The following is a 25,158-nucleotide window of genomic DNA, read 5'->3' as shown; positions in this document are numbered from 1 at the left end:
GTTCGGTAGACAACTGCCACGGTTCATAATCTCAATAAAAATTCGACAATTTCAACAACCCAATGCTGATATTTCTATTATTTATACAACATGAATTTATAGGGGATTCAAAACAATAAAAGATCTAATCTAACTGCTTTTATAGATGCTAATTATTTACCGAATAGTCGTTCATGCTCTATATTTTAAACGTTATTGAAAGTCTAAAGTGTTCAGTCGATTGATAATTGAGTATGTTCCGATAGTTGTTTACACAATGAATGTGGAAAATCGAACTATGACTTTAACAACATGAAAATGCCTCATCAACTATAAAACATAAACGACGGGGTTATGGACAAAAGGTAGATTTCAAATTTTCATGAATCGCATGATAAAGTATTCACGTTACTCAGATTGGAATGAGAAGGAATATTGTTTTGCAATCATGGTATTCAGTGTGATTATCACTTCATTCAGGGATAGGAACATCAAAATGAACAAACAATTTTGAAGAGTTGTTAACTAAGGCGCAATACTTGAATAGCGCATGATCGCGTTTAGTAGATTTTCAGGTGTGAAGGATAGTGAACCATCGTTGACTGTTGAGTTATACAAATTAAAATAAATCTAAATGGACAGTTCAAACAAAATCTGACCAAAGTGCACAATTATGTTGATTAGATAAATTAATCTAATCATTAATAAAATCTCACTAGAATGATTGCTCTCAATCACTCAGTTAACAAAACACTATCAAATAAAATCATACAACAAACACTAACGAGAACATAATGATCTAGTCAATCAAACCACTCAGTTCGAAACTAATCTCATTGCAAAATACATTGAGCAATTATCATTGGAATATCGTCAGTATAAAGTTTTGATTGTGGAAACACCAATATTCAAATTTGTGATGATTAATTCACTGAATGATTATCCTTCATATCTTCAACTATGTGTGTCAAATCCATCAACTTTCACGATTTCCAAAAACATTCTCAAATATTTGATTTGTTCTCATTTCTCTACGACGAACGATGAGTAGGTAGTCGAATTAGGTGTCTGTGGTTGCTTTCTCGTGGACACGTTTTGAAATATATGAAATATATATATATATATATATCTTTGGTGTTATGGGTTACTGAAAGTTCTATGCAAAACATTTTGTCGCGGGACTATTCATCATATTCTCATCACCGATGGAGTATGAGATTGATTTCATAATATTCTCCTGGCAAGTCATGTTATGTTTTATCATGTCAGTAATAACTGAGTTAATCAGTCGTGAGACGGAATGTAGATTGCATTACTTGTATTGTGAAATATAAAGAAATAAATCCTTATTCAATGTTTAAACAATGTTATGTTTGCCACTTAATAAAAATCAGACAGTTCATGAGATTATATTTGTGTACTGATGGGGCATTTTATTAAATGATTGTCAGTGCCTTTTTAGACGATATTAATTCTGGGTGAAAGTAAGATTTCAGTTTTTATGACAATTTTACAATTCTTATATACTAATTATTTATAAACATGTGCACAGTGTCCTGTTTAGAAAATGTTTTGTATTATTTATGTATTATTTAAACAAATTCATCATAAGAAATTGTACTTATGTCAACGCTACATTTAACCTTACTTCAAAAGCACTTATATTCAAATGAATGAACTTATTGAGAGAACATCTAGATTCTGTCGAAGGAATATTGCATCTGTAAATTCTTATCTATGTCACAATGGTTAAATTTTACGTTAAATACTGAAATTCGTTAATACCGACCTTAGCATCAAAAGCTTAAATAGTTTTCACTGATATGATATCAAGAACTAAACTTAATCATCATTTCACAGCTTTATTGGTTAATGACTGGTCAACATAATATCACTTGCGCTTTGAATCAGTTACACTTTGAATAGAATTTAATAATATCTATTTTTAGGTGAAATATCTATATTTGTTTTATTGTATAATATAACTATTTCCTTACTGTACAGTTGTTTCTTTCAAAAAACTGTTTAGTTGAAGAATGACTGCGTCAGTTTGTCGCTGTTCGGCTACACAATTTACATCAACTCGATCAACTGATCTCACAAAATAAAGTATTATTAATCATGTATTATTTCTTCTGTTATAATAATTACATAAAAACGAAGGCTGAGTATATTAGAGTGTCTCTCACAACTTTTTTACTATACATTTACTAAGCAATTTTTGGTGAAATGCTATGAATAACTTAATAAAGGAAATTGTTATCTAGAAAACATTTTATCTCAGTAGTTCTTTTCATGAATATTAAACTTCTATTACTTAACATAATGATTACCTCACGCGCATGTATAATCTTAACTTTTCAAAAAATCCGAAAGGAATTTCTGTGCGACATTTAATTATTTATTCAATCCTGTAGACATATTCACTATTCAAGGTCGTAAAACACCGAATGTGTATTTCTTTCAGTTTGGAGATTTATTTCAGTGTACAATAAACAAACAATTTAATACCTGTATAAACTCAATAGCCTAATGGGTCACACTTTGAAATATATAATAATGTTGAATTCAAGCCTTAATGTAGACATAAGGCGCACTCAACTGGTAAGTCATAAGTAGGATCAAAAAGTTCATTCTTAATCCAACTGTCAGAAATAATCAAAATATACATAAAATAGAATACCGATTTATAAATAACATAGAAATTCAGATAACAGTATAGAAATTTTTCCAATCCTACCAAGTATAATTAAAGTCAAAGTGTGAATAATTAGATTACTATTAGACATATCAATAATTAATATTAACCATCAACAACAAAAAGTATTTCGGTTAAGTGCTCTGGCTCGAGACTAGTAGGTACTGGGTCCGAATCTGGCGAGTGCGGGATCGTGAATGCGCACTGCTGAGGAGTCCCAAGATAGGACGAATCGGCCGTCCAGTGCTTCCAGGTTTTCTATAGAGGTCTAGCTTCAATTGACTCATGATTTCAACTATGAAAAAGTATTTTACTGAAACTTTTTTGAAAACAATCAACAACAAACAAACAAAAAAACCAAAGTAACAGAGGAAAGTCATTGATTTTCAAAGTCAAAAAACTTATATTCAAATCGTTATACGTTAGTGAAGAATAAATTTTTAAAGTTATACTTATTCTTAGGAGAAAATCTTTATATAAAATGTTCTGTATATATTTAAATAAATAATTTTTCTTTGTATAATTTTATTTAAAACAAAATTTAAAATATCACAAATAACAATAATTAAGAAATTTTAATGACAAGATTCATAGAAGAGTAAAACGTTTTCCTTTCTTGTTTTCTTACATGGATTAAACAAAAACTTCTCTATTTGTTAAACAGAATAAAAGAAAAACAAAAAAGAACAAAAGGAGAATTATAAGGAAAGATGGATAGTGGATAGCAGTGGAATCCGGAACGCGCGTTTGGTCCTATTTGGGACTCCTCAGCTGGATACGCGTGCATCTCAGAGTTAATGTTCACTCTGAGACTCGAACCCAATACCATTCGCTTCAAACACCATCACGTTATCCACTTAGCTACTAAGTCCTGATAACCACTTGCTTGTGCAATGGGACGAAGTTTAGATTCACTTAGTATTGTTTGTTTAAATCTTCCTATTGATGTTTAGGACTGCGACTGATCAGTCGCTTATTGGCATATGTGCACACCGTGCGTGCATCCAGCTGACGAGTCCCAAATAGGACGAAACGCGCGTCCTGAATTCCACTGCTAGCCACTATCCATCTTTGCTTATTTATCTAATGTTTATTATTGGTATATTAATGAAATAATTTTGTGTATGATGATAAAACTAACTAATTGTATATGTATGTGACTAAAAAACTGTTACACTATCAAATTATTATATTTAATAAATAAAAAATAAATTTCAAATCACGCTTTAGCAAAACTGCATATTAGATATATAGGCTCAGTGGTTCTAGAGGTGAGGCGCTCGCGCGTGAGACTGATAGGTCCTAGGTTCGAATCTCGTGAGGCGGGATCGTGGGTGCGCACTGCTGAGGAGTCCCACAATAGGACAAAACGGCCGTCCAGTGCTTCCAGGTTCTCCCTGATGGTCTAGCTTCAAATGACTCATGATTTCAACTATAGAATTACTAAAATCTCAACAAAACCCCCCTTCTGATATCACATATTTCTATGATTATAGAAAGATTTGTGTAGTTCTAAACTGATTTTTCTTGTGGATCAACACACCAATTCGCTAATTTGTAATGACCAAAAAGTGGGTATATGTGGAACTTATAATTTGATAATCTTAAACATTTTCGAATCCTCAAATAAGACAGTCAAACCAAAACATGACATTTGCTTACGAAATCACTGACTGTTGGTTTGAGTTATATTAATAGAAATTCAGTCGGTTCGACTTAACATGATAACTGTAATCAGTGATTGGAGAAACTGAATGACATGACTCGAAATTAGTCTTAGTGGGACAAAATAATTCACTAGATATGCAGTTTCGTGATTCCTCTACACAAACTTTTACATTCTATCTTCTTGAATTTTGTCTTCAGTATTTAGTCTTTATTATCATTATTATTGTGACTACTTTGCAAATTCATATTACTAATTTCGTCTCGTAGTATAAATATGTTATGACAACTTCGGCTAACGCGCATTCATGCAAAGAATTCCCGTTAATTATGACTGATTAAAATTTGAAAGTTCAAATATATATTCCTAAATACATATTAGACTTTAGATAATTTGATTACTGGACGTAAAACGAATTCAATGACTTGACAGACATTTAATTTTCATTGTTTTATATGAGAACTAAATAATTCATTTTAATGTTGCCTCATAAGCATTCACGTTGATTGATTTTATAGAAAATCTCCATTAAGTACACAAGTTATATCGAGGTGTTACCCTTAGTTGAATTGTCAGGGAAAACCTGCAAGTACTGGACAGTAGTTTTGCCTCAGCATAAGAATTATCAAGAGAACTCACTAACTAACCTTTCAAGGATCAAAATCAGGACCTTCTAGTTACTCGTTCACCTCGTAACTAATAGATTACTGGGTTAGCATTCAATGATCAAAGAAGTTATCCAATGTTTTCTAGTTTTTATTGATACCCTAACCAAAATCAACACGCAACAAATAGAACCAGGTTATTGAACTAACCTCCAAAGAACGTCTTGATCAATTCATCTTCCTTTTTAAAAAATTCACTTTTTTCAAGCCATCTTCTCTACTAAAAGAATTTGGTAATGTGAAATGTGTATTATACTACAACTAACTACTCCATCAAAAAAGTGAAAATTTCGTTAATCGTTTTGTTTCAAATAGTATTAGTGTAAATATTTATCGCTTTATATATTTTAAAGTACTTTGAAAAGTAGTTTTAATTGTTCTTTATTGACATTGACATTTGAAATGCATATTGTGCAATGGTTTTCTTCTCCATATATAATGTATATATATGCCCTTCAATAATTAATTCCCGGGAATATTTTCTAATTAAAAGAAAAATGCATTTATATTCCCTGTGAAATTGAATATTGTCACATTTTAGACAAATCATACTAAGCCTGTGTGTCACCTTTATAATTACTAATTAGAATGGTGTACCTGATATTTTAAAGAAATGCTTTTGTGCTGTACTAGAGCTTTAAACTATAACAAAGCTGTGAGAGAATAGATGATTTATGGTTAGCAGTGGAACTTGAGACTTCTGTTACATCTTATTTGAGGCTTGTCAGCTAGAGATAAATATATACTTGTTCTTAAGTTCACGATAGGATTCGAACCTATTAACTTTCACTTAAAACAACAAAAACTGATTCACTGAGTTGCTGATCCCAGATGGCCACTAACTTGCTTAACTGGTTTGATGCTTAAAAAACATTTGACAAAAAGAGCATATCGAGGTGATCCTCATAGGATTCGCGTATATCATCGAAAACTGATTAAAATTAGGTTGTTAACATCACTACCAGGTTAATATAAACCTTTGTAATTCTTGATACAAACTAGTCAGTCAGTACAATAACTGCATTTAAACCTAGTTCCCCTACCTTGGTTTTAATTGTTACACAACCGCACTAACGGTAATAGAAATGACTGATGGCTCATATTGAGGTAAATGAACTAGTATTCTCATTGACTGATCACTGTGTGCTAATCAATATCATGTTTTTTTCAGTCTTTATTGCTAGCCGAATTCCATAGATCAAGATGCAGTGTGGTAAATATTCTGATTGACTCTGCATCCAGTACAATATATTCTATTGTGAGTTATTTAAAGTCAGTCGACAGTAAACCTTGGATCGAGGTTACTGAGGTAGTTGCAACTCTTCAGGAGGGAACGCTATCAATTTTTTGAGGGGAGTAATGATCCTTGTAAGTTTCTTGCCGAGTACTTTCAATCATTTTATGTCAGAATTCATAACTCTTTCATACTTCATAAACGTAAGGACAATATGAATGTATATAGGTTACGTAGTAGATAGAAAATAGTAAGATTTCTTTTATTCATGATTTTTTATTCTAACTCATCAAGACTATGCATAATATCATCAACGATTTAAATTGCTTTAGTAAACATTGTTCATTACCATGAAACTAATGATGTATAAAACGGTTGTTTTTTAGTCTACGATTATATGCTTATGTTGTTAGGGCGTAATGTACATGTAAATTATAATTATGATTTTGGATTGGTTTACTGTGACATGTTGAAATTAATAGAGAATCTATGATAAAATAACTTAATTAACTATCAATATTTTATGCTGTTGTTTAATGACGTCATTGTTTTTCGACTTAATATTTTAATTTATACGGTTATGTAATCAATGTAATTTTTTTTTCTTTTCTGTACCTTATTTCAATATTGAACCAAATAATGTTAATGGTACAAATAGCTTTCATAATTTAATTTAAAATACATGGAAATGTATATGACAAACAATATTATTAGTAAATGAGAACAATCATACCATCATGGATAAGTCAAACAATAAGTATAGCCTAGAAACTAACTGTACTACTTATTTTGTACAATATTATGAATTCATGAGATGAGATCATATCTTTTTAAAAACATTGACTGAACTATATAACTATTGACTTTTATAATAACCTGAACTGACAGGACTCACCTGGATAGGTGTTTCATAGAAGTTATGATATATCATTTAAAATATGGTATGTATATACATATGCAGTATTAGAATCAGCAACCAGAGTGCTTATAAAATTAACACTGTTATCAAAATAAATACAGTTAAATACTATGATTACAATGGAAACATTATTATTTGTTTTAAAAATTATTTTGTAACATGATCAACTCATCTATTTGACAGTATGATACAATCATTAGATTAAACTATAAAATTTTACAAAATATGTCAGTTTTGTTTTCAAGTACACAACATCATGATTAGATATAACTTAAATATATATCTGAAAACTTTCAACACTGAACTACCTCCACTTAAAACGCCAATGATATTCTCTACCGATTCAAGAAGAATTCAAAAGTTATTCAAAGTGGTTAATTGTTATCAGCTTACCGATACGTCTTTCTAAGTGAAACATTTGACATATAAATGAAATACTTGTAGGGGTAATATACAATATACCAAGATAATATACATTTAACAGACAATAGTAACAACGATATATTTCAGTTAATTCACTTCAAATATCAAAATGTAACCCATTACTAATAAAGTGAATAATACTTAGACTTACTATACTACTAACTAATTAAAGTTAATAATAACGATGGTGTTAATACATTTATTAATGATAATAATAGAAATATTCAACAACAAAATTTTCATAATTTGGGTGTGGTTTAACAGGAAGTTTAAACAGTAGCTAATCTAATCTTGATGAGAAAAATATAAAAAAAACAAGAAAAAAACATACGAGGAAGTAACCAATTGGCCACACTTCACATAGAAAAAAAAGATAATTTATTGAGATCTGTTTTGATATTTTTTTTAACTTAAATGTTTTGGTTTGTTTTGTTTTCTATCATGGAAACATCTATGTTATGATAACAATGTATAATACATATTTAATAAGGTTGAATAATATAAGAATGAATAATTCAGTAAGTTTACAAAAGCATCTACTATATACAGTATTTCTTATGCTAGGATAAACAAATATCTTATATTGTGGTAATATGATGTAGGGTAATTATGTGACTTAATGTTTCTTTTTTCGTTTATCCTGAGCTGCTATCAATAATTCTCATTAGTTTTTGGGTTGTTTACAGTTAATCATGTTGATCTTTTGGGAGGCTTTTTTATGAAACGTTACATGATATGATCTATTTGATGATGTAATTATAGGAATCGAAGTTTTACTTTGTAAATTTTATTTTATTTCACTTTCTTCGTTACAAAACAGCAGTCATGTTTTTTTATAATTATTGGTCGAAAATAAAAATCGTATCTATGGAACTGGAATCAATAAAAACTGGGAATATTTATTTTTATACCTTATCAATGTTAGATGATCGTGAAAATAAATATTATGCAACACATTAATTGTAAAAAGATCCAATTTTGAGCCAATGGATTCTCTGTTATCAGATAAATAATCCGCATACATTTAGATGTTAAGATGAATTAAATTCTAACACGTTTCAATCCTTAATTAGATTTAATAAACATTCTACATTTTGAATAGTGGTGTTAGACTTTTACAAATCTTAAAGATAAGTGACTAAACAATCTTGCACTCCGATTAACTCATTAAAATATATTATATGCAGAAAAGAAAACATGTTTTTCATCAGATTACATATGAAACATACCAACGAGTCCTAGTTTGTATAAAATAGGGACTCAGTTATCTAGCTACGTGCGTTGTTTAGACTAGTTCAATTCAACTGATGAATTAAACACAAATAATTTGTTTAATAAAAACAACTTTCAAGATCGATATCTGAAGTGTCAATGTGGATTAACAACTCATAAAGTTCGATCAATTTAAATGTCGAACAAATGTCATCAAAAGACATTTAATAATCGTAATAGTATACCAGGAATGAAAAGTACTCTGTAATATCAACACCAATACCTTTGTAACATAAAATTGCTTGACAAAGAAATTAACTAGTAAAGGATAATCTAAGCTAATTGCATAAAAACCTGGAATCAAAATAATTTTCAGACTGATATCGGTCCAAAACAATGAAAAAAAAATATTTTTCAATTATTTTTCTTAGTTTAAATAAAACAATAAATTATTCAAATCATTAGAATATATAATAATAAATAATATTAGAAGGGGTTTTATGGAGATTTCAGTATTTTCATAGTTGAAAGCATAAGTCAATTGAAGCTAGACCACCAAGGGTTCGAATCTCACGAGGCGAGATCGTGGATGCGCACTGCTGAGGAGTCCCACAATAGGACGAAACGGCCATCCAGTGCTGCCAGGTTTTCCTTGGTGGTCTAGCTTCAATTGTCTCATGCTTTCAACTATGAAAATAAATATTTTAATGAAAGTGAATCTTGTTAGTCTAAGTATTCAATTAATCTATTCAAAAACAATAAATTGGATAAAAATCAAAACATAATCTTTTGATTTAAAATAAAATTAATCATTTGAATTGAACAATTAATTTATTAAACCATGTTCTTTAAATCATACCATTTCATTTTTTGATTAATTATTCATTAAGGATGGTAGATTGGGATATAGAATGGAGATATAGGAATGAAGTGAAAGGGAGATAATTATGTTCATTTATTTTGTTCTAATTATACTCCGAAAAAAGTTTGAAACATATTTACTTCTTTTATTCTTCCCTATTTGGAAATAGTTTTTTTACCGGTTTTTTTAAACACTTGTTCTCCTTAAATGAAAGGACATAATGTAATTACTGAAATATTTAATTAATATTTATTTATGGTTATACATTTTAATGAAGTGAGACAATGAAGACTAGATATATGTTATTTAATAATTATGAAGACAATGTAATATTTTCATAGTTGAAAACATGAGTCAATTGAAGCTAGACCTCCATGGAAAACCTGGAAGCACTGGACGGCCGTTTCGTCCTATTATGGGACTCCTCAGCAGTGCACATCCACGATCCCGCCTCATGAGATTCGAACCCAGGACCTATCAATCTCGCTCCAGAGCACTTATCCTATGGAATACTAAGTCGTCATCCAACGGCGTTAATGTTTAACTTCAACCAATCCACGAAATTGAGCAACCTTTCACCAATTGTCTCCACAAAACCCCTTCTGATCTATAATGTAATATTGTTTGAAATGCAGTATTCTTTCGTGTGTTCAGTGATTGGAAGAAGCCCACAGAAAACCCTATGCCTACGTTTTATGCTAGTTGGCACTTATCAATAAAGTGATGCATTCTGTGTAGTTTGATTCAGCATCACCCAGTTTCAAAATCTGATACGTTTACATTGAGTTATTCAAGATGCTACTGGCATGGGAGCGTGATTGATGGCATTTGATCAGTAATAATAGAATATATAAGCATAACACGGGAAACTACTCAATCATCAGTTATGTTAGCAATATATATAAATAATCATGGAATAATAATTGTGATGATCAGTGTGAATTCGATGGAAAACATGATTTCAACTAGGTGGGTAGAATATAGTTGGTTGACTGCTAATTTACTGCTTTATGTATTGTACAATTTCAAACTAAAATATATCATATATACATTTATTCTCGTCTAAAAGCCATCTTGATAGATCACAGGTTCATTATTATTGATAATGTCTCCATTCAATATTATATATTCAGTACAATATGAAATTCTCAGCACGCAATATTTCAACAAGTTTCTCTTACAAAAAAACAAAAGGCGTCAACAACTGCATTTATATATATTTGGAATAAGCAAATAACGTTCCTGGCATAAAATGAAATGTTTTTTAAGAAAAGAATCTTAACAACTAGTAATTGGAAACATGTTTAAAACTACAAGTTAATAACTAGGTAGGCTGTCGGAACTTGTCCGTCACTTATATTTGCTAGATACGGTATTGTAACGCATTTATGCTTTTACTTAGGTGCACGGATTCTAATGTATTGATGTGTGATTCTACCAGAAGATACACGAAGAGAAAGATGTAAACGAAACGGATGGTCAATATCTGATATGATAATAATTACAAGGACTTTCAGAGATTTTAAATGTCTGTCCATAACCATATTCATAATTACCTCAAAAGATTCACTACACACTTTACAAGCTGCCTTTAGAACTCTTCTCAACGCAGCAAAATTTTTCTATCAATTGCCCAAGAATAATAATAGGGGACAGTAAAGAGTACTAGGTAATATACAAGAATTTACAAATCGTTAAGTTGAATGTCGAGTAATGTCAAAAGCATGGAGGCTCTTTATTCAATGAGTCAAACGGAAAACTTCCTTCGATATTAATAAAACATGGGAAGACCAAAAAATATGAGAGGGAAAATTTACTTCAAATTGAATAACCTTTGACACTGTTTTTAAGACAAACTCCAATAGTACAAACTTTGTGGAATTCCAATAGTGTTTAAATGTTGTTCATATCTCAGGCTGAAATTAACAGTTTGACACTTAGAAAGATTAAGTGTATATTATGCGTTCACTCTCATATTTTTCTCCAAATGATTTAAGTATTGAAACATTATTGCATATGTGTACAGTTGTATGCTCCCCTAGTACAGACTCATTGTTTGTTTAGAAGTAATTTCAGTTTTTCTTGAGTAATCAACTTTTAACAGATTTCACAAACCGTTTAGTCAACTTACAACTAGTGGCCAACTGAAAGATGTTTACACCTTTGTTTACCAAAACAAAATATTAAAATTACAAAATCACAAATAAAACTGATCTCTGTAAATGTAATTTAGTAACTGAGTCAAAAGATTCATATACTTTACTACGACTATTTTATTTGTATGTATGAGAGAAACTTAGTGAAACTACCCATATTTTTAAGCCTAAATAGTCAGGTATGGATTGGAATATAAATTCTGATGGTTGAATGTTAAACTCTTTAAAAATCATATAACTGCTTTGTATTTTACTGTCACATATATTTATGTCACAGAAAAAAAGAGTTTTATCCTTATTTAAATCTCGCAGTCAGATATGTACGATCCAAAAGTTTTTTACAAAACATACGGACAATTTCCCTTTTCTTAGCTAACTTTAATGTCAAAAGTAGTTCTTTTTCTTCATTTATTTATAAAAACTTTATTCAATGACAGTGACATGATTTATTGATCAGATCAAATATTGATCGATTCTGAAAGTAAATGTAACTGGCCAGTTTAAAGAAAATTAAACAACAAAAAAGGAAGTAACTAACCAACATATACTTACTAGTAACTGACTTCAAGAGGTATTTCCTGGAGTTCTAGTGAGAAGCAGTGACCAGTGCAGTTCAACCAGATCTGTTGTGAGATATCAAATCAATGAAGACAATGGCGGGTGCATCGCTCAAATTCGTGGATTAGTTAACATTAGACATTAACACCGTTGGATGCCGGCTCAGTGGTCTAGAAGTTAAACGCTTGCGCGCGAAACTGATAGATTCTGGGTTCGAATATTGAGAGGCGGGATCATGGATGCGCACTGCTGAGGAGTCCCACAATAGGACGAAACGGCTGTCTAGTGCTTCCAGGTTTCCCATGATGGTCTAGCTTCAATTGACTCATGATCTCAACGATTGAAATTACTATAATATCCACAAAAGCCCCTTCTGAGATTGTTCACTTGTATTATCGTCATTTCAGTATACTCCAACTATTTTCGTTGTAGAAAAACTTATGTTTATATTCTCTTAGTAAAAACATACAACTTTCCTTTGTTTGTAATATTTTAAACTTAAATTAAGGGTTATTTTTCTAAGTTGTACAATAGTTAATTCATTGTTTCATTGATCATACATAAATAGAAAATAGTATAATTTAAATTAAAGGAAATCAGTTTATTTGAATTAGAAGGAAATTGTTCATTCTATTCTATTTTGTTTTCAAATTTAATATACTACTCTAAAATTTAAAATGTATCTTTATTAAGTACCTTTTTATTGTTTGACTTTCCCATACTTGGGAAGTAAACTGATTTATTTAATGCCACATATGTTGTTGCTAATACTAATTTAAAATGTGTTCTAGAAAATATAGAAAAATCCACAGTGTTTTTTTTTCTATTTATAATCACTGAGATAATAAATGGAATAAAGTTAATCCAACAAGTTATCTATTTGAAATACCTATTATTCCATTATTACTTACCCTCTATGAATAGTGAACAAGGTGAATGAAACTAAAATTCTTTTATATAGTGTAAAACATTATTTAAATTATTATCAGAAGGGGTTTTGTGGACATGGAAGTAATTTTATTAGTTGAGAACATGAATCAATTGAAGCTAGATCACCATGGAAAACCTGGAAGCACTAGACGGCCGTTTCGTCCTATTATGGGACTCCTCAGCAGTGCTTCCAAATTTTCCATGGTGGTATAGCTTCAATTGATTCATGATCTCAACTATTAAAATTATTTAAATTATTTATTCATGTTGTTAGGTTCAAATTACAGTTTAGTTAAAAATCCTAATATTGATTTTTATTCAAAAACTTAATTTTTAGTTATAGTATTATGGATAAAAAAGAAACAAAATTCATTGATAAACATTCCTTCAAAAGTATATTAATCAACCTTAGAAAATACCTATTTACATAATTGAAATTATTCAATTATCTCTAATTAAAATATAAAAAGAAATCAGTAGGCAAATCGATTCACAGATGATTAGATTTGCTAGAAGAGAGATCAAAGAATTGAGTCCATTTATTTATTTCTTATTGATCATTTATAATTATCTGTATCATAATATCAAACTTAATACTGAGATTTGAGCACAGAATTCATATAACTCAACAGTACTTAATTTTGGATAAATTGAGCATTGGGTAGATTATTATAAATAAATTAATATATTTGTAATATCTCAATGAGTAGAAAATCTAACTCAACAATACTTAGTTAGAAATTGTAAAAATGTAGCAATATATTTAACATTATATTCAACAAGTATGATATTTACAACTATTTGTTAATAGAATTTTATTGATTCAACTATTGGCCGTTATATGAACGTTTAGTCTTTTTTGAATTGCCAATAAATAGTAAGGAGTGCAGTCAAGAAACAAATACCATCAATAAAAGTTGGTCATATTCAGTCTGGAATATAAAAAAAGACGAGAAGTAGAGAAATTCAGACTCAAATCATGTAGGCTAAAGAAATTTGTACAACCTCTTTCCTCTTAATTGTGAATTCAAACAATAGTATTAACAGTAACAGTAATATGTTTGCTATATCACTATATTTCAACTTAAAATTACAGATTTTTATTCTCCATTGACTATGAATCTTATTCCATTGGTTGTTTCAAAGGACTTCCAGGTAATAAATAAATCTATCCCGCCCCAATAAACGTCGTTAATTTTAAAATATAAACCTACGAAAAGAAAATTGTCGAAAATAACACTTTGTTTATTGCACTAGTCACTACCTAAAAACTATAAGATTAACAGAATTGACAATATAAAAAATGGAACAATAAAAAACTCTAGCTGAAACGAGACGTTGATGAAACAGTTACACTGAATTTTGACTACCCATTAGGGTATTACTAAACCACGAAAATTAATAACTGATGGAAAAGAATTTTTCACATATATTAAACTACACTTTTAGCTCTGGAGCATTGGTTTTTATTGAATTTAGCAATCTCACGTTACAGACTTTTATTAATTAAACAGCTACTAAAAACAAGAGAGTACTCAGCAGCGGTTTTGTTACATCATGGGATGCCTTAATAGTATTCATCCTCAAATTTAAGAAGCATCTAAACCTTCACTTTTACGTCTCACGGTGATCACTTAATATTTCAATCACCAAGTTGATGTTCAATGGTTTACATGGTTGAAACAATTCAAAATATTTCTAAATTATCAACAAACGGTACCAGTGAGAAACTGTCTTACAATCAGTGAAACCGATTTCCATTGATCATGGCTTCTGATTAGAACTCCGATAATTTTCTCTTGAAGCTATTCTTTAGTAGGCATATAACATTTCAGTATGTATGGGTATTAACTAATACATCTAGACAAGTGGATTTTAAAGTTTATGAAGAATAAAGACAACTCAGCGTAGAAAATTTTCATTTCAACTTAAGCTGTAAAATCAGGTTCAACGCCTTTTTATTTCACTATAGAGTGCTATTTTCAGCATATAAATTAGTTATAAATATGATTATACAAACTAAGTGAACAAAATGATTGAAGAGAAAATTTTCTTTGCTGGATTTTTTTTGTTATTCTTCAATGACACGGATGGTCCGTTTTGTCATTTGAAAACTAACTCAGATATTTAAAGTTAAAGAACTCACTGTAAAGCCTAAAAATACGAAGTTCAACCAGCATTTCGATCATGAATGATCAGTTTAAAGAATTGCCCACTTAAATAAGACTACTCTTCAATGCTTCCTAGTTTTCAATCACTGTCTGATTACGGTTATTCCGTGATACAAAATACAGTATGAAAATATCTATAAAACAATTGTGCAAAAACACTCAACTAACTTCTCGACGTTTTTACACTATGATTAAATGAAATTCTCGACGAAATATTCAATTTAAAATAGGCCACCTATTCTTATTGGTTATTGAATAAACAATTTCTGATGTGATCTGATAAGAATATCGATTGATTAAATAAGCCACTCGTTGGAATAGTTTTTAGAAAAAATAATTATTATTCACAAACCATATGAGATTATATCTGATAATAAAATATCTACACTGAACAAAAGCACTGGGACAGTTTATATCTACTTATAAACGTTATATATATATAGCCAAAAAGTACTGTTTCATCGATCAAAGTCATTTACTCAGGTTTGAAAATAAAAAGTATAAGGATCACAGTGCGACTTAGTATTAGGTCCGAAGATGTGCTGAAAATCAGAAAATAAAGAACAATGGTTTCATATTTACTATGAACTTTCCAATACCGTACAATAGTACATCGCATTAAATAATATATTATGAACATTTAAAGCATACAATAAACAAGATATTGTTTAAACATTAAATAAGGATTCATTTTTTTCTATTTCACAAGACAAATAATGCAATCTACATTCCGTCTCACTATTGAATAACTCTTTTATTACTCACTTGATAAAAGACGTCACGACTTTTCAGTAGAATATAGTGAAATCAATCTCATTCTCGATCGATTATGAGAATACGATGAATGGATATGTAACGGAATATTTTGCATACACATTCCAGTAACCCATAACACCAAAGATGGCATATTCCAAAACGTGTCCATGAGTAAGCAACCACGCACACACACCTAATTCGACTATCTACTCATCGTTCATTGTAGAGAAATGAGAATAAATCGAATATTTGAGAATATTGTTGTAAATCGTGAAAGTTGATGGATTTGACATACACAGTTGAACATATGAAAAATAATCATTCAGTGAATTATTCATCACAAATTCGAATATTCATGTTCCCACAATCAAAACTTCGTACTGATGATATTTCGACGATAATTGCTTAATGCATTTTGTAATGAGATTAGTTTCGAACTGAGTGGTTTGATTGACCAAATCATTATGTTCTCAATAGTGTTTGTTGTATGATTTGATAGAGTGTTTTGTTAACTGAGTGATTGAGAGCAATCATTCTAGTGAGATTTTACTAGTGATCAGATTAATTTATCCAATCAACATAATTGTATACTTTGGTCTTATTACATGCTTTAAGTCATTCATTGTAGTTCTGCCTTGAAAATATGTTTTTTTACCAATAAAACTATTCATTTCATAAAGTTATAGGTCTCACAATGGTGAAGTTGACAAAAATTCCTACAATAGTCATAACTCAGAAGGGGTTTTTTGGAGACTTAAGTATTTTCATAGTTGAAATCATGAGTCGATTGGAGCTAGACCACCATGGAAAACCTGGAAGCACTGAACGACCGTTTCGTCCTAGTACGAGACTCCTCAATAGTGCTCAACCACGATCCCACACTCGCGAGATCCGAACCCAGGACCTACCAGTCTCGCGCCAGAGCACTTAACCGATAGACCACTAAGCCGGCATCCAACGGCGTTAATGTCTAACTTCAACCAATCCACGATGTTCTGAGCAACCATTCACCAATTGTCTTCATTGAGTTGATATCTCTACAACAGACTTGTTTGAACTCCATTGGTCACTGCTTCCCACTAGAGTGTATGCGCACTGCTGAGGAGTCCCGCAGTAGGATGAAACGGCCGTCCAGTGCTTCCAGGTTTTCCTTAGTGATCTAGCTTCAATTGACTTATGATTTCAACTATGAAAGTATTCATAATTGTCTTTCGTCATTCTCATATCAAATATTTAAATACCTGACTTTTTATTATAAAACAAATAATACAACCGAATTACCGTATCCAAATCTAATGAGTCTCAATCGTGTTAGATTTCATTTTCATTCAGGAAAAAATTTTTTTTATTTCGTTGGACAAAAATTAGTTTTCCCGAAAAAAAAATTGATCGAAAATTCAATATTCACTATTCAATATTGTTTTAATCGAACAATATATATTACATTATACTTCTTAGTCATTGTATATAAAAATATATTTACGTGTGAACAGTAAAGATTGTGACATCATCACCATCACTACGATATATAAATAATTATGTTAAACAAGTGACCCAATTTATTTTATATGGAAACAAATTGATTGATTGGTGTAAACAAAATTATTTTAGATCATATAAAAAAAAATAAACTCTAGTAATGTACAAATTATTTTAACAGAAAAGAAAAAAGTTTCTTTCTTTTTATCATATTCAAGTGTTTATTGAATTTGTTTAACAATAAATATGACCTTACTAATCAATGTTCGTGTGTATTTTTTGTTTTATTGTAACAAAATTTCGAATGGATCAAAGTATTCAAGTTGTATATGAATAGATAAGAATTGGATATTGAATATATATTGATTGACGTTTTAGATACATTTTAACACATTTCATTATATCAAACAAACAAAAAACTTCTTATATATGCCATTATCATTTAATTTATCGATAATAAAATTTTACGGAAAATACAAACAAGTGGCTATCAGAACTCAGTAGCTGAGTGGATAACGCGATGGCGTTTGAAGCGAAAGGTACTGGGTTCGATTCTCAGAGTATATCCATCTGACGAGTCCCCAATAGGACGAAACGCACGTCTTGAATTCCACTGCTAGCCACTGTCCATCTTTGCTTATAATACAAACAAATTAGTTTATTAAGGTGACTGTATGGAAAAACTGAATAATCCAAAATCTTTTGTGTTAGAAATTCAGATATCTTCAAGAAACCACTAAAGTTTTGGACAACTAATTGTCTCGATTTAAGACTTTCTCACATGTCAAGTCTACAAGGAATAATCGACATAAAATCCTGTAAGCTATGTGCATTAAAGTTACTAAATTGAAAGTTAATGGTGTATTAATTTAGTCTCAAAGAATTTACAATATACGTCATCTAATTCCGTCGATGAATAATTCCCACAGATCAAAGCTTTCCTTGTAGACTTCTGTCTAGAAATTGGTCAGTGTTAATCACATGGTTATGAATGAAGCTTTATCTTCATGTTGACCAAAACTAACAAACTGATCGATCCAATAAGCAACTTGTCATATTTGCATATACCAAATTGCTAATTATATAATTGTAAGCTAAATATTAATTTGTATAAAAATTCATGGTTTAAAAGAAAATTTAACTAACGTTTTCCTATCAAATGCTAAACACTGTCTTTAAACAAATTTTTCTTGAAAATATAATTTATCTTTAACTAAGAATTAATTCCTTTTCCATCATATTTTTAATTTAATAATTATTTAATCTGATAATTGAGATCATGTATCAATCGAAGCTAGACCACCATAGAAAACCTGGAAGTACTGGACTGCCGTTTCGTCCTATTATGGGACTTCTCAGCATGATTTGCGATCTCAACTAATTATTTATTCATAAAATGATGACTGAACGGCTGATTTTAAACTTTACCCAACAAACATCATTCCTACTATCGACCGATAACAGTGATAACAAGTAGAAAAACATTGATTTCTCTGAGTTAATTTGTAGTAATTAGATTTCCGATTAGTTATGATATCTACTTGAATTTATTGATTTCTGCACGAACAATAAAATGTTCTCTTAACTATAACACGAATAAAAATGCATCAAATTGACTAAAGATGTCATACTGAATGTAATAATTCTCATTAAAATGTGCAATTAGTAAAGAACAGAGAGAATATGACTAGCAACGAAATTCAAGACGTGAGTTTAGTTAAATATACATTCGTTCCAGTAATTATATTCACTCTAGGTTTCTAACGCAATGCCGATCTCTTCAAACGGCACTGAGTTACCTAACCAGCTAATGTGTTGTTCACTTATGTAAGAGAAATGAGTTTTAACTCAAATCGAGATTGGTTATGTTATCTTGTTGCCTGTATCGAAGCCATCTGCACAGGGTGCACATAAAACTAACCAAGACTAATCAAATTTCGGTCAAAATTATCAACAACGTGGAAATCTAATCTATTTCAAATTAAATTAAAAATCAAACCGTCATGACTCATCAGAATAATATTTGAAAACTTACTTGAAATATCAAGCTGATAAAATCACCTAATAAATGATACCAATATTAGCTAATTGTTTAGATGAGAAAAAATAATACTTAATAAAAAATAGTAGTATAACAGAACTGTGAATTTATTAACTCCATCACTAATAATAAAACTTATATTCTATTTGGATAAGAGGTTAGTAGAGATCACTTAATTGCTACAGATAGCTTACATCACAGCTGAGTTCAGTGACTGATATGATCTTAGATGTATTATTTCTGAAAAGTCGCTTACTAATATGAAACATCTCTTTATTCTCCTCTGACATTTAATTGAAATCAATTCATGATGTTAAGCAACTTTAAAAAAAACACTTTTCTAACATAGTTTCAGTCGTATAGAGTTTATTTAACAGAATTTAATTAAAAGTATATAAAATATGCTGTTTTACTACTAAAACACTCACAATCAACCTTATAGTTTATACCAATAAAATTGAACAATTATGAATTCAAAACATCAGTTACTAAAGACAGAATCTTTAAAGCCAAACGACTTAAATATCTGTTGTCTTATGTATAATAAGTTAAAAAAAATTTTGTCTATCTAGTGAAATGATATCCTAAAAATGGATTTAGATACTGACTGATACAAACAAATTTAAATTACATAAACAGTAATATCTAACTTGAAGAGCTCTTTTTTTTAGTGCTAATACGTTGGAAAGTTCTATTACCAAAACTGAACATTGAAATATCATAGATAAACTTATTATCATTTTTGTGTAAAACTGGTATTCAATACTCTTCATAAAACATCCATAGTAATTACAACCATGTGCTCATGAGTGAATAACTGTAAGACATAAGTCTTTTTTTTATTTTGACTATTGGAGATCAACCGTGTCAATTCAAATCCAGTTACTTATTAATACCAAGAGATGGTAGTTTGGTGACATTGTGAATTGTTTTAAGTTAGATATGTTAGTCGGAAGATGTCAACTCAATGGTCTAAACATTAAGCGCTCTTCGTTAGACTTACAGGTGAAGTTCTAAACATCTAGTGCAGTCGTGTATGTACGCTGTTAAGGTATTTTATAGTACAATAAAATAGTTGTCGAGTATTACTTTGCTTTCAATGGTTTGCTAGCAAAAATCAGTCCGTGATGTAAACAAGTGAAAATTGATTTATCTCCACCATGAGGAAATAGTTGCTGTTTAGAAAATAATAAATTAACTCCAACATTCTTAACAATCTATGACGATATACCGACAATAAAAATTTAACTTTGATAAAAGAAAAAAAACTTATTCATTACTAATGCTAACTTCCACATTATTAGTAACCAGTGAAAAGGATATCCCCATTCAATTATGTTACGTGCTGCTTTACGTATTAAATTATTTTTTGAAAAAACAAAAAGTGCACGATTTGTTGAACTTTGTGATTCTGGTAATTCAATATTCAATGTATCTTTAGCTAATTGATTAATTGTTTCATATTTAGGATCACGATTTAATCTTTGATCAATATCTGATCGTTTATTTTGTACATTTATAGGATGATTATTAATATCTTGATTAGTTATCGTATCACTGGTTGATATCATTATCAAATAGTTTTAAAATTACATATATATCACCAGTACAATTTTCTAATAAATAGTTTACTTAATGTAGTTCATTTGTTGAAGATTAAATTAATGGAACTATCAGTTAATTTTACGTTCCTGGAAGAAAATAACATTTTCTTTTCAGGTTTCAATATGAAATATTGTAGTATCATCTTGAAAATATACAAAACTGATAAACATGGATGCTTGTATTAAAGAATACAATCTTTAAACGATAGAAATATATATTCCAAGAGTTAAAATATCCTATTATTTGATTACAGATAAAATTGTGCACTCTTCCAAGAATTAATATTCCATATGTATTTTTAGTTCCATCTGTTAGACTGAATATCTTGTTCCTTTTTTCAAGAAAAAAAAGTTTCTGATCCTAAATTGAGCACTGTCCTAATGAGATCAAGGCTTTCCAACAGATACTATATATCTATGACTATATATATATATATATATATATGTTTGCATATATGATAGGTTGTTAAGTAGGATGGTAGGTAGATAGATAACTAGACAGGTATAAAAAATTATATACAGAAGCATTAAAAATTTGTAATATGCTCACATGTGTGAGTTATGCTTTAAGTCTGTCCCACTGAAAGTGTATCTATCCCACTATTTTATATATCATCTTAGTTGACTAATAACCAAGTATCTTTATTTTTGTAGATATATATATATATATATAAATTTGGTAAAAATATAAGCAGTTGATAAGGGAGGATTGAATAAGTAAGTAAGTAGCTATATGCCTTATTGATAAATGGTAGTAAAACTTGAATTCATTTAACAAAATTATCCAATATAATTGAAAATAATTTTGACACAATATACAAACTAATGAAATAATTAATTACATTTTTAAAAAATTTAAGTTTATAATTTATAGTTGAAAGCCTGAGTCAATTGAAGCTAGACCACCATGGAAAACCTGGAAGCACTGGACGGCCGTTGAAGTTAGCCATTAACGCCGTTGGATGCCTGCTCAGTGGTCTATCGGTTAAGGGCTCTGTCTCGAGACTGCTAGGTCCTGCGTTCGAATCTCGCGAGTGCGGTAAATCGGATGCGCACTGCTGAGGAGTCCCATAATAGGACGAAACAGCCGTCCAGTGCTTCCAGGTTTTCCATGGTGGTCTAGCTTCAATTGACTCATGTTTTCAACTATGAAAATACTAAATCTCCACAAAAACCCCTTCTGATAATTAACATTATAATTTATAAACAATTTTAGTAATAACGATGAATGATTCAAACTAAACTTAACTCCCTAAGGTATTTTGTTTCATGGATCTATGATACTCATAAAGGTAAAAAGAAAAGTATAATTAGTTCATGGTTAAGCAGTTATCCGTAGATTCCTTAATTGAATAATTAGTAATTAAAAAGTTCATGCTTCATAAATTAAAAAAAAATATGAGATTGATTGATCTTACGATTTCACAATATAATCTTATTTTGTTATAGAAATAATAAATTTGAGATGAGTCAAAAGAATTAAATGTGTTTTCCCGATATTTTATAATCCTTCGACAAATAGTCCTGGAGTGCACATCAACTCTGGAATACATGTACATCCAGCTGACAAGTTCCAAATAAGATGAGACGCACATTCTGGATTCCACCGCTAGCTACCACCCATCTTTACTTATAACGCTTGTGACCTAAAGTAATATTGAGACGATCCGCGCAGGATGCAGACTTACTAAGCATGGTCATTCCCCTTACTATTTCTATCATATTTATCAGCTTTAATTGCGCGACGATCGAGAATAAGTTTGAATGTGTCGGACAACACTCTGATACGGCATTGTACTAGCAGTAACACTAACCATAAGACCTTGATTTTAATTCCGTTTGAGATTGTGAGTGCGCGCTAAAGAGAAGTCTTGAACTAAAGTGAAACACTTATCGATGGATTCCTAGTTTTAATAGCTTAAGAAGCTGATTTGAACCTGTAATGTAAGCGGATTTCCGATTGCAAAAACCGTTCGTAAACACTTATTATTATACATAATCACACCGACCATCATTTTTTCATCTAACTTTCAGAGATAGCAACTTATTTGTCAATTTCTTTAAATTTTAAAACTTTTTTAAAGTGTTATTTCCTATGGTAGAAAATAATTAGTTTCGCTTACGACTCAAAAATACTCAAAATTCTGCAATGAACGAGCCCAGATAAGAACAATCAATTTATCGTTTAATGAAAAATGACGGAATATATTGCTAGAATATGAGAACCATACATTAAATACTTCATTTGTAAATCTTCCATGAATTATCCTTTACATTCTGTATGATTCTTTCAATTCACAATTCCTTTCTATTTTCCGTTCCGTTTTCTTCAAGTCGACCTTCATAGCCCTCTGCTGCCGCGCATTCTTCTTATGATTAGTGTCACACATTACTTATGTTTGTCAACATAAGTAGTAAACACCACAATTCAGTTAAACTCTCAAAAATAATAATTTAGTAGTCAAACTTAATAAAGCAAATGATATTTCAGTTCATATAAATTTTCGTCAACATTTCATCAAGCCCAATTTTGGAGTATGAGACTGTATTACAACATGATACAGCAGTGATATATCGCAATTAATGAGTAAGTATATTTTCATCCTTAAAAAGAGCTATAGCTATGGTTACGTATGGGGTAATTATATTTCATAAGTAATCGATTGAGATACAGACGTTTCATGTTGGACTTCATTTCACTGACTGAGTGTTGTAAAGATCATGTTATAAATGGTTTGTTTAATAATTAACAACACATTTCATCTACTATGATAAATCTCTATTAGTATCTTCAGTGTCATACTTTATTTAATTTCATAGTAGAATATTTACTATAAACAGTAAGAAATCGAATATAAGTCACTGAATTCAAATCGCTGTTTGTTCAATGAATATAATATCAAATATAGTTTTCAGTAGTATATATATGAAGAATACTGATAGCATTTCTCATCTTTATTCGTCTCTTACACACATTTACTAAGAAGATGTTACTTTAATCACTAAAATTGTTCTTTGCATATATAATATAGCATCGTTTCTGCTAAGAATTGAAATCTTAATGCAACTATTTTTTTATAACATTCGATTTATAGACAAAATATTTTGTCAAACTTTTCATTCTTTTAGTTAACTTTCCCAAGATATTATCTTGAACGTATAAAAATAATTGTGATAAAAAAATTGATATTTTACTGAATAACTAGAATGAACAAAGAAAACAGAGAGACTATAATTTATGGACGAACCGATCAGATATGAGATCAAAGGTCTTGGATTTTGGAGTGAAATTAATTCATACATTTGGTTGAATAGCTTTTGGCATTATAGTTTATGTTAGTTCCTGTTTGAATATCTGGGTTAACTATTCCTGCCAACTAGATACTTCTACAAGTTTTCTGTTTCCTTGTTTGTTTCAACAGATCATTATATCAATTAATTGTATAACATATTTAGGTGTGATTATAAAATGTTTACGACCATTCTCTTTAAGAGTTACAAAAATGTACAATCGGAGACATCGTGGTTGCTGGAAATATGCATTGAAAAGAATGAATATTATTCAGATGTCGATTCCTGAACTGCTAACCTCTAGCTGGCGACCACTCAATATTTGTTATCAGGATCGACCAAGAAGTAAGAAACGGAAACTTATTGAAAAAGTCTGTGCTGAGAATTCTATATTGTACCAAAAATATAATACCGAATAAAGCTAATAATAATGAATCTGATTGCTAACCCTAACTACCAACTGTGAATCATAATTCTAATTCCTCGGACTGGTTTATAATCATTCATTTAATTC

General features: G+C 30.0%; 1 protein-coding gene and 1 non-coding gene across 2 annotated transcripts in view; one reads left to right on the top strand and one right to left on the bottom strand.

The window, feature by feature from the left end:
• The window catches only part of Smp_020170 (voltage-dependent calcium channel), a gene marked incomplete at both ends in the record, with an annotated part of 167,914 nt that extends 146,594 nt beyond the window's left edge, over nucleotides 1-21,320 (bottom strand). The window contains one exon of the mRNA XM_018793451.1: nucleotides 21,072-21,320. Within this exon, the coding sequence (XP_018647963.1) occupies nucleotides 21,072-21,320 (249 nt within the window). The remainder of the gene's footprint in view (nucleotides 1-21,071) is intronic.
• On the top strand, nucleotides 18,205-18,271 carry Smp_tRNA_00941_Gln_TTG.1.1. The gene has a single exon. It is a non-coding gene (tRNA).
• Nucleotides 21,321-25,158: the final 3,838 nt, after the last annotated feature.

This window comes from Schistosoma mansoni, chromosome 1 (genome assembly GCF_000237925.1).
Source record: "Schistosoma mansoni strain Puerto Rico chromosome 1, complete genome".
In the NCBI taxonomy this organism is placed as follows: Eukaryota; Metazoa; Platyhelminthes; class Trematoda; order Strigeidida; family Schistosomatidae; genus Schistosoma; species Schistosoma mansoni.
The sequence above is the reverse complement of the archived record's forward strand: the minus strand, read 5'-3'. Positions and strand labels throughout refer to the sequence as shown.